At 46.7% G+C, this 16,452-nt stretch overlaps 1 protein-coding gene across 2 annotated transcripts in view; it reads left to right on the top strand.

Annotated features, from left to right (window-relative positions):
• Nucleotides 1–16,452, top strand: part of iqca1 (IQ motif containing with AAA domain 1) — a 67,709-nt gene that overhangs the window by 36,552 nt on the left and 14,705 nt on the right. For both annotated transcript variants that reach the window (XM_045699313.1, XM_045699312.1), the window contains exons 12-17: nucleotides 1,610–1,708; nucleotides 3,825–3,892; nucleotides 4,241–4,323; nucleotides 6,908–7,015; nucleotides 11,972–12,171; nucleotides 14,680–14,766. In XM_045699313.1, the coding sequence (XP_045555269.1) occupies nucleotides 1,610–1,708; nucleotides 3,825–3,892; nucleotides 4,241–4,323; nucleotides 6,908–7,015; nucleotides 11,972–12,171; nucleotides 14,680–14,766 (645 nt within the window). The remainder of the gene's footprint in view (nucleotides 1–1,609; nucleotides 1,709–3,824; nucleotides 3,893–4,240; nucleotides 4,324–6,907; nucleotides 7,016–11,971; nucleotides 12,172–14,679; nucleotides 14,767–16,452) is intronic.

Below are 16,452 nucleotides of genomic sequence, written 5' to 3'. Positions count from 1 at the left end.
CCAGACACACTAGCCAACCCCCAGACACACTGACCAACCCCCAGACACACTAGCCAACCCCCAGACACACTAGCCAACCCCCAGACACACTAGCCAACCCCCAGACACACTAACCAACCCCCAGACACACTAACCAACCCCCAGACACACTAGCCAACCCCCAGACACACTGACCAACCCCCAGACACACTGGCCAACCCCCAGACATACTAGCCAACCCCCAGACACACTGACCAACCCCCAGATACACTAACCAACCCCCAGACACACCAACCAATCCCCAGACACACTAGCCAACCCCCAGAAACACTATCCAACCCCCAGACACACTGACCAACCCCCAGATACACTAACCAGCCCCCAGATACACTAACCAACCCCCAGACACACTAGCCAACCCCCAGACACACTGGCCAACCCCCAGATACACTAACCAACCCCCAGACACACTGACCAACCCCCAGACACACTGACCAACCCCCAGACACACCGACCAACCCCCAGACACACCAACCAACCCCCAGACACACTATCCAACCCCCAGACACACTAACCAACCCCCAGAAACACTGGCCAACCCCCAGAAACACTGGCCAACCCCCAGACATACTAGCCAACCCCCAGACACACTGAACAACCCCCAGATACACTAGCCAACCCCCAGACACACCAACCAATCCCCAGACACACTGGCCAACCCCCACAAACACTATCCAACCCCCAGACACAATAACCAACCCCCAGATACACTAACCAACCCCCAGATACACTAACCAACCCCCAGATACACTAACCAACCCCCAGACACACTGGCCAACCCCCAGACACACTAACCAACCCCCAGACACACTTGTCTAAATTGATGGGTCATGTGAAAGAAATGCTAAAACCAACCCCCAGCCACATCTAGCTAAGTGAATGGGTCACTATTGTCTAGACATGTACACGTGTTCATGAAATACAATAGGTGGCTGTAATCACCCTCAGACTCAGCTGGCTATCTTGATGGGTCATGTAATCATCTGGCAAAGTGGAGCCTTTTGTTTAGACATGTAGCGAGCTAGCTAGCTAAACAATTAACCATAATCCCAACCCATACTGCTGGCAATACAAACGGAGTGTCATAGCTAGCCACCATGCATGAAATGCTGTAGTATGAGTCTGAAGATAGCTAAAGCTAACCAATTAGGCTCAATGTTAGCTAGCTAGCTAACATTAGCCTATAACTAGAATGCAAATGGATTCTGAAATACAAATAATATTACTACACAGATTACACGTAACGTTAGCTAGCGAGCCAGCAAGCTAATGTTTGCTAGATAGTGAACAGTACGCTTTAACTTGCAATGAAAACGCAGTTTAGCCCATGTATTCATGTCAGTCCATCCCTATTAAAAAATTAAAATGCATTATTAACCTTTAAAAAAAAAAATCTGTTCATCACCTGAAAATAATATTACCTCAAATGAAACAGAATTCACCTTTACCCTGTTGCATACATCAGAAGCGGACTTCAAACGCTGCACATCTGTGAATGATTTCCAACTATGAGACGAGCCGAGGGTTTATGGTGACTGGTGAGCGTGCATGTTAAAAAATCTCTCCACAGGTCGATGAGCTGATGAGACAGGAAGTGAAGAATCTCAAACTGGCTGTGGACCGAGAGAAAGGGAAGAAGCAGAAGAAGGGAAAGAAAGGTGGCAAGAAGGTAAAGAGTCGCTCTGCTCTGAACTCGTGTGGATATGGGGTCTGGATAGTTTGGATGGTGATGGTGAGATATGGGGTTAATCCAAGTCATATGATCAGACGTATGCATGGTTGGGATGAAGGATTACACATTTCGTAGGTAAGCAATAATAGCTTCCATATGGCATTTCTACCATTGCTTAATGTAGGAATAATTTAAAATGGACATTCATAATCTCAAAAGAAAATGATCGTTATGAATTAACATAATGAAATGAAAGTAATCAATCATTGGCCTCATTGTCTGTTGGTGTGAATGTAAATTTATTGTGTCTTCTCTGGGTTCTGTTTGTCCTTTTCCAAACAAACTAAGTAGATATGAGAACAGTCATTACATTTCTACACTAGTGTCAGTTCATCCCCACAATTTGCATATGCCCTGCACATTCCCCTCCCCCATATCTCAATTTGTGCCAAATCTGTGAGACATTTTTGAGAAATCTACATGCCAAGTATAAACATGCCAAATATATTGTGTTCCCTACAGGTTATAGAAAAGAGCAGAAACACTGAACCAATCCGTTCAGACCCCAGTCCTACCTACAGGTTATGGCAAATATGTTGTTTTACTATTTCTCCAGTAGGTTTCCTCAAGGAGAAAGCCCCCCACTTCTATGTCATAGATAATAAAACAAAAGCACTATAGTAAATTCTACAGTAGTCTGCAAAAACACTACAGTAAATACTACAGTATACTACAGTCCACAAAAAAACTACAGTAAATACTACAGTATACTACAGTCCACAAAAACACTACAGTAAATGCTACAGTATACTACAGTCCACAAAAACAGTACAGTATATACTATTTATTTTACTGCAGTATTTATAATATAGTAAGCTGTAAATACTACAGTATACAACAGTATACTACAGTGAATAATACAGTTAAGTCTGCAAAAACCCTACAGTGAATACTTAAGCAATAAGGCATGAGGAGGTTTGGTATATGGTCAATAAACCACGTCTAAGGGCTGTTCTAAAGCATGACACAACGCGGAGTGCCTGGACACATCCCTTAGCCATGGTATATTGGCCATATACCACAAACCACGAGGTGCCTTATTGCTATTATAACCTGGCTAACAACATAATTAGAGCAGTAAAAATAAATGTTTTGTCATACACCTGGTATACGGTCTGATATACCACGGCTGTCAGCCAATCAGCAATCAGGGCTCAAACCACCCAGTTTATACTATAGTATTTTTTCTGGTGGGTCTCCAAAGACATATTTGGCAGATTATTTTGTGATTTACTTCAGCCAGAATAGCTGAGCATGTTGATTATTGAATCAGTAGGCCTATTTATCTCTTGTTAGTGTTTTGCCCATACTGTAATGAAAGTAATGTGGTATACAATGAATGTCAAATCCTAAACCATCCAACATAACCATAGCTCGTTCTTTGAGAGGTGTTAATTTATGGTTTGCTGCCAGCACTGTAGGCTACGATTGAACATAGTTTCACAGTGGTCCAAAATTCCTGAAGAAAAAGAGGGGAATTCTTAAATATTTCTGTGAGAGGAACACCCTCTCATAGCAACAGGGAGGGGGTGTATTTACTAAATGAAACAACACGTGTATTTTGGTTCATAGGTTGTGTAAGATCATCTCTCTATGAGTGTTATTATAGACCAGGAACATGTTGTTATCCCCAAAGACTGTGACTCAGTTTTTCCTTTCTGATGTTTTTTTCTGAACTCAACATCTTCCATGTTGTTCATTTTAGGTTCCCTCTGTATGATGTTTCTGTTGAGCTATGGGCTAGACTCATCTCAATGTTTTCAGCTGTCTTATGTGCATGTCTGACTATCTTGTAGGACATTCCTTGGCTGCTTTGCCAGCTTGGTTGTGGTTTTGGAAGAACCCTCAGTTCCAGAGGAGGCTGGTGGGAGGAGCTATAGGAGGACGGGCTCATTGTAATGTCTGGAATGGATTAAATGGAACCGAATCAAAGATATGGAAACCACATGTTTGACTCTGGTACATTGATTCCATCCCAGCCACTACACTGAGCCCGTCTTCCTATAGCTCCTACTACCAGCCTCCACTGCTTAGTCGTATGTCTCCATTTTAGAAAAACAAGAAAGGAAAGAAGGGCAGTAAGAAGAAGAAGAAGAAAGAGAAGGATCTGACTGCCGACAGGTCAGTGTCTGATAATATCAGTCTGCCATATGGAGCAGATGATTGGTTGGCAGAGGGCAGGAGTATGATGTCATGGAGTGACCACCACTACAATAGGCCTGGTTAATGATTAGTGTGTTTGTGACCTGCTCCCCTGCCCTCAGTTTAACACCATCTCTCTCTCTCCCTCTCTCCCCCTACTTACATTATCTCTCTCTCTCTCCCTCTCTCTCTCCTTTCCTTTCTCTACTTCATGTTTATCTCTCACTTTCATTCCCCTTCTCTCTCTGTCTGTCTCTCCACTCTCTCTCTCTCTCTCTCTCTCTCTCTCTCTCTCTCTCTCTCTCTCTTCTCTCTCTCTCTCTCCAGAACCCTTGAGTCTCTGTATGAAGAGCTGGTGCTGGAAGGCTTCTTGATTAGACCCTTGAACATCAAGCTCTCTGAGTACATTGGTACAGTACTGTCATCTCACACACACACGCATACAGCGCGGAAAGTATTCAGACCCCTTGACTTTTTTCACATTTTGCTACCTTACAGCATTCTAAAATTGATGAAATAGTTTTTTTCCCTCATCAATCTACACACAATACCCCATAATGACAAAGCAAAAACAGGTTTTAAAACTGAAATATCACATTTACATAACTATTCAGACCCTTTACTCAGTACTTTGTTGAAGCACCGTAGGCAGCGATTACAGTCTCGAGTCTTCTTGGGTATGACGCTACAAGCTTGGCACACCTGTATTTGGAGAGTTTCTCCCATTCTTCTCTGCAAATACTCTCAAGCTCAGTCAGGTTGGATGGGGAGCGTCGCTGCACAGCTATTTTCAGGTCTCTCCAGAGATGTTTGATCGGGTTCAAGACCGGGCTCTGGCTGTGCCACTCAAGAACATTCAGAGACTTGTCCTGAAGCCATTCCTGTATTGTCTTGGCTGTGTGCTTAGGGTCGTTGTCCTGTTGGAAGGTGAACCTTTGCCCCAGTCTGAGGTCCTGAGCGCTCTGGAGAAGGTTTTCATCAAGGACCTCTCTGATCTCTCTCTCCTGAAGGATCGCTCCGTTCATCTTTCCCTCGATCCTGACTAGTCTCCCAGTCCCGTGCCGCTGAAAAACATCCCCACAGCATGACACTGCCACCACAATGCTTCACTGTAAGTTTGGCCGGGTGGCCAGCTCTAGGAAGAGTCTTGGTGATTCCAAATGTTTTCCATTTAAGATTGATGGAGGCCACTGTGTTCTTGGGGACCTTCAATGATACAGAAATGTTTTGGTACCCTCCCCTAGATCTGTGCCTCGACACAATCCTGTCTCGGTGCTCTACGGACAATTATTTCGACCTCATGGCTTGGTTTTTGCTCTGACATGCACTGTCAACTGTGGGACCTTATATAGACAGGTGTGTGCCTTTCCAAATCATGTCCAATCAATTGAATTTACCACAGGTGGACTCCAATCAATTTTAAAAACATCTCAAGGATGATCAATGGAAACAGGATGCACCTGAGCTCAATTTTGAGTCTCATAGCAAAGGGTCTGAATACTTATGTAAATAAGGTATTTCTGTTATGTATTTTATATATATTTTCCAAAAATGTCTAAAAACCTGTTTTTGCTTTGTATTTATGGGGAAAAAATGTATTAAATACATTTTAGAATAAGGCTGTAACGTAACAAAATGTGGAAAAAGTCAAGGGGTCTGAATACTTTCCGAATGCGCTATACATATAAGATGTCAGTGACTTAGGTCTGGCTTCAGTCAATTGGATAATCCTTAGTCACAGCTATATGAATGTTCATGCATACGTGTGTGTCTGTGTGCTTTGGTGTGTGTGTCTGCATGCTTTGGTGTGTGTGTCTGCATGCTTTGGTGTGTGTATCTGCATGCTTTTCTGTGTGTGTCTGCGTGCTTTGGTGTGTGTGTCTGCGTGCTTTGGTGTGTGTGTCTGCGTGCTTTGGTGTGTGTGTCTGCGTGCTTTGAGGTGTGTGTCTGCGTGCTTTGAGGTGTGTGTCTGCGTGCTTTGAGGTGTGTGTCTGCGTGCTTTGAGGTGTGTGTCTGCGTGCTTTGAGGTGTGTGTCTGCGTGCTTTGAGGTGTGTGTCTGCGTGCTTTGAGGTGTGTGTCTGCGTGCTTTGAGGTGTGTGTCTGCGTGCTTTGAGGTGTGTGTCTGCTTGCTTTGGTGTGTGTGTCTGCGTGCTTTGGTGTGTGTGTCTGCGTGCTTTGGTGTATGTGTCTGCGTGCTTGGGTGTGTGTGTCTGCGTGCTTTGGTGTGTGTGTCTGCGTGCTTGGGTGTGTGTGTCTACGTGCTTTGGTGTGTGTATCTGCGTGCTTTGGTCTGTGTGCTTTGGTGTGTGTGTCTGCGTGCTTTGGTGTGTGTGTATGAAAAGGTGTGTTTGCTCACGAGTGTCTAGTAGGGCCAGCTGGATATCAGACAGGGAGCCTGCCTCATCTCCATAGGGATTTATGACTCAATATCCCACTCTGTGCCTCCTTCCCTCCGTGCCTCCCGCCCTAGATGTCTCGCTGAGGCCATGTTGCAACAAGGGTCAGGATGACACCACACTCTATCATGTTGAACAGACAGACACACGCGCCTGGCTCCCCCGAGGCTCCCCAAAACCAGTTACTGTTGCTTTCAGTTATATCCACATACTGTGCCTTTGATGTTGGGAGGGAGTTTGGAATGGTTGAGGAGAAGAGTTCAGCAAGAGGGACAGAGAAATAGATGTTGATGTCTTGTCCATGATAGTGGCCTAAATACCTCCCCTTATTTCAGATCTAGCCACAGTATAACTAGATGCCTTAGAGGCTCCTGAATTACAGCCAGTCAATGTCTTAGTTTCATTAGTACAGGTTTCTGCTGAGTTGATATATGTCTGAAGATATGTATCAGCCAATGTACAAAGAGAAAATTCCATACCTCAAAGAACAAGACTATTGTCTGATGGATGTCTGACTTCCCTCCCTCCCCCTCCCCCCCTCTCTCTCCCCCACTCCCTCGTCTCTCCCTCCCCCTCCCTCCCTCTCCCTCCCTCCAGGTGAGTTCAGCTTCCTGGGTACGACCCTGCGCCAGGCAGACATTGAGCCCATGCCCTCTCTGTCAGACGTCAGACAGCTCATTGCCCTTTATGGGATCCTGCCTCTGGGTGAGTGAGAGAGAGCCCATCCCATCCACTCTCATCATTGTGACTGTGATCACATCACCCCACAACCTGGCCGCCCTAGTCTGATTCATACTTGTCTTAACCAGCAGCTTTGATCCTTCAGCCACTCTCTCCTGGCTGAGCCTTTCAGCCACTCTCTCCTGGCTGAGCCTTTCAGCCACTCTCTCCGGGCTGAGCCTTTCTGCCACTCTCTCCTGGCTGAGCCTTTCTGCCACTCTCTCCTGGCTGAGCCTTTCAGCCACTCTCTCCTGGCTGAGCCTTTCTGCCACTCTCTCCTGGCTGAGCCTTTCTGCCACTCTCTCCTGGCTGAGCCTTTCAGCCACTCTCTCCTGGCTGAGCCTTTCTGCCACTCTCTCCTGGCTGAGCCTTTCTGCCACTCTCTCCTGGCTGAGCCTTTCTGCCACTCTCTCCTGGCTGAGCCTTTCAGCCACTCTCTCCTGGCTGAGCCTTTCTGCCACTCTCTCCTGGCTGAGCCTTTCAGCCACTCTCTCCTGGCTGAGCCTTTCAGCCACTCTCTCCTGGCTGAGCCTTTCAGCCACTCTCTCCTGGCTGAGCCTTTCTGTCACTGTCTTTGCCACCACTATGCTACAGAACACAGGGGAGTCAGGTAACAGTGGTCCAGAACCCAGAATAGAACAGTACAGAGAAGAACATAGAATACCAGAGGAAAGTAGAGGAGAGTAGAACAGAATAGAACAGAAATACAGAACAGAACAGGATAGAATAGAACAGAACAGAAATACAGAACAGAAGAGAACAGAATAGAACATAATAGAACAGAACCGAACAGAAATACAGAACAGAAATACAGAACAGGATAGAACAGAACGGAACAGAATAGAACATAATAGAACAGAAAATAACAGAAATACAGAACAGAAATACAGAATAGAACAGAACAGAATAGAAATACAAAACAGAAATACAGAATAGAACAGAACAGGATAGAACAGAACAGAAATACAGAACAGAAATACAGAACAGAAATACAGAATAGAACAGAACAGAATAGAATATTCCACACCACTAGATCATCTAAAAGCAGCAACTGGGCTGAAGCTAATCCAGGGATCCTAATGGTAATAGAATACAACTCACTGATGTTCACCCCAACCCTGAAGGGATGTGATCTTTCTCCCCAACACGTCTCATGTCACCTGGCGTTAAGACCCATTTCCATCCCACCCCCCTACGCCAGCGTCGTGGACCCCCAGATGGAGCTCCTGAAGAGGGGAGGGTTACTGAACAAACAGGCCACCCACCCTGGAGAAGAAGAGGATGTCTTTCAGCACCGCAGACCTAATCAAAGGCAATATGACTACCAGGGGCCTGGATGGGCTGGTGTGGATGTCCATCACCACCACCACCATCACCATCATCACTACCACACCACCTTCGTCACTAGAACCACCACCCCCACCACCACCACTACCATCACCCCCATCACTACCATCACCACTACTACCATCATCACCATCACTACCATCACCACCACTAGCACCATTACCACCCCTACCATCACCACCCCTACTACCACCACCACTACCATCACCACCCCCACCACTACCATCACCACTACTACCACCACCATCACCACCACTACCATCACCATCACTACCATCATCACCACCACCACTAAAACCACTACCACCACTACCATCACCACCACTACCACCACTAACATCACCACCACTACCATCACCACCACCACCACCACCACTACCACCACCACTACCATCACCACCACCGTCATCATCACCACCACTAACACCACCACCACCACTACCATCACCACCACTACCATCACCACCACCACTACCATCACTACCATCAGCACCTCCATCACCCCCCCACCACTACCATTACCACCACCACTACCATCACCCTCACCACCACCATCGCCACCTCCATCACCACCACCACCACCACTACCAACAGCATTAACACCACCATCCCCACCACTACCACCACCACTATCACCACTACCACCACCGTCACATTTAACATTTACATTTAAGTCATTTAGCAGACGCTCTTATCCAGAGCGACTTACAAATTGGTGCATTCACCTTATGATATCCAGTGGAACACCCACTTTACAATAGTGCATCTAAATCTTTTAAGGGGGGGTTAGAAGGATTACTTTATCCTATCCCAGGTATTCCTTAAAGAGGTGGGGTTTCAGGTGTCTCCGGAAGGTGGTGATTGACTCCGCTGTCCTGGCGTCGTGAGGGAGCTTGTTCCACCATTGGGGTGCCAGAGCAGCGAACAGTTTTGACTGGGCTGAGCGGGAACTGTGCTTCCTCAGAGGTAGGGAGGCGAGCAGGCCAGAGGTGGATGAACGCAGTGCCCTTGTTTGGGTGTAGTGCGGAAGCACAGTTCCCGCTCAGCCCAGTCGAAACTGTTCGCTGCTCCGTCACCACCATTAGCACCACCACTACCACCTCCACCATCACCACCAGCACTACCACCACCACCATCACCACTACCACCACCACCGTCACCACCATTACCGCCACCACTCCCACCACCACCACCATCACCACCACCATCACCATTACCACCACTACCACCACCACCATCACCATCACTACCATCATCACCACCACCACTAAAACCACTACCACCACTACCATCACCACCATCACCACCACTACCACCACTAACATCACCACCACTACCATCACCACCACCACCACTAACACCACCACCACCACTACCACCACCACTACCATCACCACCACCGCCATCATCACCACCACTAACACCACCACCACCACTACCATCACCACCACTACCATGACCACCACCACTACCATCACTACCATCAGCACCTCCATCACCCCCCCACCACTACCATTACCACCACCACTACCATCACCCTCACCACCACCATCGCCACCTCCATCACCACCACCAACAGCATTAACATCACCATCCCCACCACTACCACCACCACTATCACCACTACCACCACCGTCACCACCATTAGCACCACCACTACCACCTCCACCATCACCACCAGCACTACCACCACCACCATCACCACTACCACCACCACCGTCACCACCATTACCGCCACCACTCCCACCACCACCACCATCACCCCTCACCACCACCACCACTACCATCACCATCACCACCACCACTACTACCACCGTCACCTCCACCATCACCACCACTACCACCACCACCACTACCATCACTACCACCACTACCACCATCACTACCATTACCACCGTCACCACCACCACTACCATCACCACCACCATCACCTCCATCGTCACATACTACAGTTTATTTATATCTGCACTGTGTACACACAACACTGCCTAAGCTTCCACCTCTTTATGAAATTAATCACAATAGGACATTGTTTTATTTTGTTGTTCCCGGAACTTTAGTCTCATTCTCACCAAGAGTTGGCTCAGTTTCAGCTACTCTATGATGATTCAGAGATTCCTTAGAGACTGGTTTGGTTTTCTGAAGTATAAGCATTGGATACTGGAGAGAGGCTGGCTAGATCGTGTCCTTGGTGGAGAGATATCTCTGTGTACTCCCTTTGTTAGCAATTCACAGCCAATTATCCAGACTGGCTGCTATCTCATTCTCAGTGGTGTCTGTTATTTTCACAAGAAAGTGACAACATTTGAACATGATAATGTTCCTTCTTTTAACCTGTGTTTGACCTTATTGTTCAAGCTTCTACATTTCATTTCCTATGGAAAAGGACAAGTGCACGTTGCGCTAGTCAATTGATCGGCTAATCTGTCCCAGATGGGTTAGAGGCAGAAAAGAGATCATCATTAGACATTAATGGGAGGAGTAGTCTTCTAATCAGTGCTCATAGTGTACCTAATGAACTAACACTGTGACCTGATCTAACAGAGAGTGAACTAACCCAATAAACAGCCTGCAGCATAGAGAGAGAGAGAACAGAGGCCAGAGCCTGTTGCCAGCTATTGTAGTTTTAATGAGTTCCGGTCAAGGCAGCAGGAGCGGGACTTCTTGGCTGGACCTACCCCAGGGACAGGAGGGGATTCCTGGGGATAAGGGTTACACGGCTGCACCTGCTCTGGGTCTAGAGGTTAATGGAGGGGTGTTGTGATTGGATGTGTTTACTCTCACGTTCTGTGTCCTGGCCCTCTAATCACGGTTAGTATCAGAGAGCACACAATGCTGCACCCTCACCCTCAGCCCAGGCTCACTGCAGCCTCAGCACACCCTCACCCCAGCCTCAGTCCAGCCTATCCCCAGCCTCAGCCCAGCCTAACCCCAGTCTCATCCCAGCTTCAGCCGCAGCCCAGCCTAACCCCACTTCATCCCAGCCTCAGCCCAAGCCCAGCCTAACCCCAGCCTCAGCCCAGCCTAACCCCAGTCTCATCCCAGCCACATCCCAGCCTTAGCCCAGCATCATCCAGCTGGGTAATTCAACTATTGTTCCCTGTGGTAGGAGGTTAACTTGGCTGAATCAGTTAATACCAGTTAAGCAGCACTGCTGCTGCTGAGGCCCTCAGAGACCTCACAGGGGCTACAAACACATATAGTGACCTTATGGCTCTGTTCAATCTGCATGGCGGAAGTTCAGCTTTACGCTGTGATTGAAATTTAAAGACAATGTTCCCGCTTTAGACTGCATTCACCATAAACGCTGCATCTGTCGTCTCAATGGGAAATGACCTTTACATCTCTATCTGGAATCTGTAACGCTTCAGCTTTCCAGATTGAATAGAGCCCTTAGTCTCACAGGTTCATGGTTGCTGCTGTGTTGTCCTACTACTAGTGTATTCACAGCTTGGCTCAGTGCAGTCTGGAGGTTACATTATACAGTCCTATCCTGGTCTGGCCCGGTTGCCATCAATGGTAAGAACTACTACCACCTAACCATCACCATCTATATGTTATTATCCTCTCTCTCTCTCTCTCTCTCCCCCCCAGGTTCCCAGTCCGTCCATCAGAAGGCTCCCCTGATGAAGACTCTGCTGCTGGCTGGTCCTGGAGGCGTAGGGAAGAGGATGCTGGTCCATGCTCTGTGCACTGAGACCGGGGCCAACCTCTTCAACCTGTCCCCCAGAAACCTGTCTGGGAAGTACCCTGGCAAGAGCTGCCTCCAGTACCTACTGCACATGGTCTTCAAGGTGTTCTTTCAATCTGCTACTGTACATGGTGATGAAGGCAGGAGTGATTGACAGACGTAGCCTGCATCAAAATGGTCACATGTACGAGGGTAGAGGTCATTGTCTGGTTTGATTCAGATAGTATATGCACCCATACTGTATTCCCCACAAAAACACTTTGGCAGTGTACATGATTCAGTATCAGTGTTGTGAATGAAATGCCTGCTGGTGAAGTCAGGAATGAGCTGCACTATGAGCTTGATGTTGCTATGTGCTGCTCTGTCAGCTTGATGTTTATCAGATCAACATAGTTGTCTATCGGTTAACACAGTTACTGTTCACGGTTCCCCTGTGACATTCTGCACCACTGCCTCATCTGAGACATGGAGGGGGGACGAGGGACATGAGAGAAGAGAGAGACATGGGGGGGAGAGAGAGAGATGGGGCGGGGGGAGAGAGAGATTTGTCTTGCCTGGACACCTCTCTATGCAGCTGTCTTGAGAGGCAAACAAGCCAGGAGCCCATAGCCACTAGCGACATTGTTCTGAATCTCGCTTGTCAGCACCTCATTGGTTGGCACCCTCTCTAAGTGCATTCTGGGATCAGGAGCGTGTCCTGACAGCACTTCCTGTTGCTGAGACAGTGTTGGTTTCTAAAAGGCTTGTAACATTTGGGTGTGACTGCCTCCCTCACCCCAAGTTGTTTTTGTCAAAGCCAGCCATGGAAACACTGCAAGTCCACAATACTGTTTCTCCATAAGCCTGTATGTGTCATTAACTAAAGACTTACTAGCTCTTCCTCCCCTATGGGACATAAGGCAACAATGAGCTCCTTCCAACGCTCTCTGTCCTTAGCCACGTGTTGTGCCTCGTGATACGAGATGTTCATCTTGGCCAGCTCGTCTGTCACAGTTCTGCACCAAGTATTCTTCTTCTCCCTGGTAGAGTCCACCTTTTTGGGATGCCTTGTTGCTCCATCATGAAAACATGGCCAAGCCAACACATTCTTCTGATCTTGACTGGATGTGGGATGCTCTGGCTTTTGGACTTCCTTTAGAGTTTGTGCTTGGCGATTTTATTTGGCCAGAAAATGCAGCAAATTCTTCAGAGGCATCCATTATGGAATGCCTCAACCTTCTTCATGTCCGCTTTGACGACCCGCCTGCATTCAGACCCATACAACAGGATGGACTTTACATCGCTGAATTACAGAGACCATTGTTAATGTACTCTTTGGTCCCACTTTATTTGGATAGTCCAACTGTAGATGTTCTACAGATGGTCATACTATCAACAAACTATCTGTTGATAAGCAACTGAATATCTGTTGATAAGCAACTGAATATCTGTTGATAAGCAACTGAATATCTGTTGATAAGCTACTGAATATCTGTTGATAAACAACTGAATATCTGTTGATAAGCTACTGAATATCTGTTGATAAGCTACTGAATATCTGTTGATAAACAACTGAATATCTGTTGATAAGCTACTGAATATCTGTTGATAAGCAACTGAATATCTGTTGATAAGCTACTGAATATCTGTTGATAAGCGACTGAATATCTGTTGATAAACAACTGCTTGCTAAGGTTACGTTAGGATAAGGGTAAGGTTTAGAATAAGGATTAGGTTAAGGTTTATAATAAGTATTAGGGTAAGGTTTAGAATAAGTATTAGGGTAAGGTTTAGAATAAGGATTAGGGTAAGGTTTAGAATAAGGATTAGGGTAAAGGCTAAGTTACTGATAGGGTTATGGTTAGGGCTAGGGTTAGGGTTAGGGTTATGGTTAGGGCAGGGTTAGGGTTAGGGCCAGGGTTAGGGCAGGGTTAGGGTTATGGTTGGGTTAGGGTTAGGGCCAGGGTTAGGGTTAGGGCAGGGTTAGGGTTAGGGTTAGGGTTATGGTTAGGGCAGGGTTAGGGTTAGGGCCAGGGTTAGGGTTAGGGCAGGGTTAGGGTTAGGGTTAGGGCAGGGTTAGGTTAGGTTAGGGTTAGGGCAGGGTTAGGGTTAGGGCCAGGGTTAGGGTTAGGGCAGAGTTAGGGTTAGGGCCAGGGTTAGGGCAGGGTTAGGGTTAGGGTTAATGCAGGGTTAGGGTTAGGGCCAGGGTTAGGGTTAGGGTTATGGTTAGGGCAGGGTTAGGGTTAGGGCCAGGGTTAGGGTTAGGGCAGGGTTAGGGTTAGGGCAGGGTTAGGTTAGGGTTAGGGCAGGGTTAGGGCCAGGGCCAGGGTTAGGGTTAGGGCAGGGTTAGGGTTAGGGCCAGGGCCAGGGTTAGGGCAGGGTTAGGGTTAGGGTTAATGCAGGGTTAGGGTTAGGGCCAGGGTTAGGGTTAGGGCAGGTTTAGGGTTAGGGTTAGGAGATACACTGTAGTTAAAATGTGAGACTGATGTTTCTGCTGGTTAGACTGTTTGTTTTGTTGAGGTTACTCATTTGCCCGTATGGGGGAGAGTTGTTTGAACATTGGCCTTAATGTGTGAAATAAAGAGGTGAAGGTTTCTTCTCTGTGTTGCTTTGTGTTGTTCTGCTGTGGCAGGTGGCTCGCCAGCTGCAGCCCTCTGTAATATGGATCGGAGATGCAGAGAAAACCTTTTATAAGAAAGTCCCAAAGCTGGAGAAAGAGGTATGTTCTCTACACAACAGCAGCATTTCTCAATACCACATTTCATCTCGTCAACAAAAATAGTGAATAAAATATTCAGCAAACACATGTTTTTCAGTGGCAATTGACGAGACTATAACTGACTAAATAGACCCAGAAAAAACTGTAACTAAACAAAAAAGAAGAGACTAAATTATCTCTGTGACTAAAATCTGTTGGACTGAACAAGAGTTTTTAGACAGATTGAGAGCTTTTCAGCGATACGTACAATTAATATTAGCAGAACAGATGCCCAGTCCAGTTCTGTTCATGAGTGTGGGCTGACAGGCTCCACTCCGGCTCTGCCTCCGATCATACACATTGTACAGGAGACTGTTGTTTCCTCGTAGCCAACCAGTCACCACCAGCCTTCTAGTTAGGTACCACACTTTGCCTGGTTAACAAACACAAGATGCTTTACAAAATGAAAAACAAAAGCAGCATTAAGTTTAATAGTAAAACAACAGTCTAGCTATGTTTTTCTCTCCCTTGGTTATAGAAAGGTTTTTGAATTTGTAGTCTTGCTCAACACTCACACTTTCCCAACTGCATTTCATAGCCAGGTTCTGTCACCGACATACTAGCCAAGTCTCCCTCTTTTCCTCTGAGAAAATAGCTCTATTGTAGCCATTACCTTTCAAAAGATATGACTCATAATACCAGCGCTACATTTCTTTTCTTTCTATCGTGGCGGGCTGTTCTACAACTAGGCTACTTGTGGACTCGATTGGGACTCGAGGTTAAGTGGATCGGCTACATCACTGGGTGAAACAGTCATTAGCTCCTATTCAGAGTCATTAGCCCTCGTACTGTACTACTTCTGGACCTCAATGTGTCTGTGGAACGTTGATAACGATGACACCTCAGAGTGTTGGAGGTGCAACACATAATACTTTATCAATACTTTACATCACTATCTGTCTGTCTGTCTGTCTGTCTGTCTGTCTGTCTGTCTGTCTGTCTGTCTGTCTGTTACTTTATCAATACTTTACATCACTATCTGTCTGTCTGTCTGTCTGTCTGTCTGTCTGTCTGTCTGTGGAACGTTGATAACGATGACACCTCAGAGTGATGGAGGTGCAACACATAATACTTTATCAATACTTTACATCACTATCTGTCTGTCTGTCTGTCTGTCTGTCTGTTACTTTATCAATACTTTACATCACTATCTGTCTGTCTGTCTGCCTGCCTGCCTGCCTGTCTGTCTGTCTGTCTGTCTGTCTGTCTGTCTGTCTGTCTGTCTGTCTGTTACTTTATCAATACTTTACATCACTATCTGTCTGTCTGTCTGTCTGTCTGCCTGCCTGTCTGTCTGCCTGTCTGTCTGGCTGTCTGTTACTTTATCAATACTTTACATCACTATCTGTCTGTCTGTCTGTCTGTCTGTCTGTCTGTCTGTCTGTCTGTCTGTCTGTTACTTTATCAAAGTACTTTATCAATACTTTACATCACTATCTGTCTGTCTGCCTGCCTGTCTGCCTGCCTGCCTGTCTGTCTGTCTGTCTGTCTGTCTGTCTGTCTGTCTGCCTGACTGTCTGTCTGTCTGTCTGCCTGTCTGTCTGTCTGTCTGTCTGTTACTTTATCAATACTTTACATCACTATCTGTCTGTCTGTCTGCCTGACTGTCTGTCTGTCTGCCTGTCTGTCTGTCTGTCTGTGGAACGT

This window comes from Salmo salar, chromosome ssa17 (genome assembly GCF_905237065.1).
Source record: "Salmo salar chromosome ssa17, Ssal_v3.1, whole genome shotgun sequence".
Lineage (NCBI taxonomy): Eukaryota > Metazoa > Chordata > Actinopteri > Salmoniformes > Salmonidae > Salmo > Salmo salar.
The sequence above is the reverse complement of the archived record's forward strand: the minus strand, read 5'-3'. Positions and strand labels throughout refer to the sequence as shown.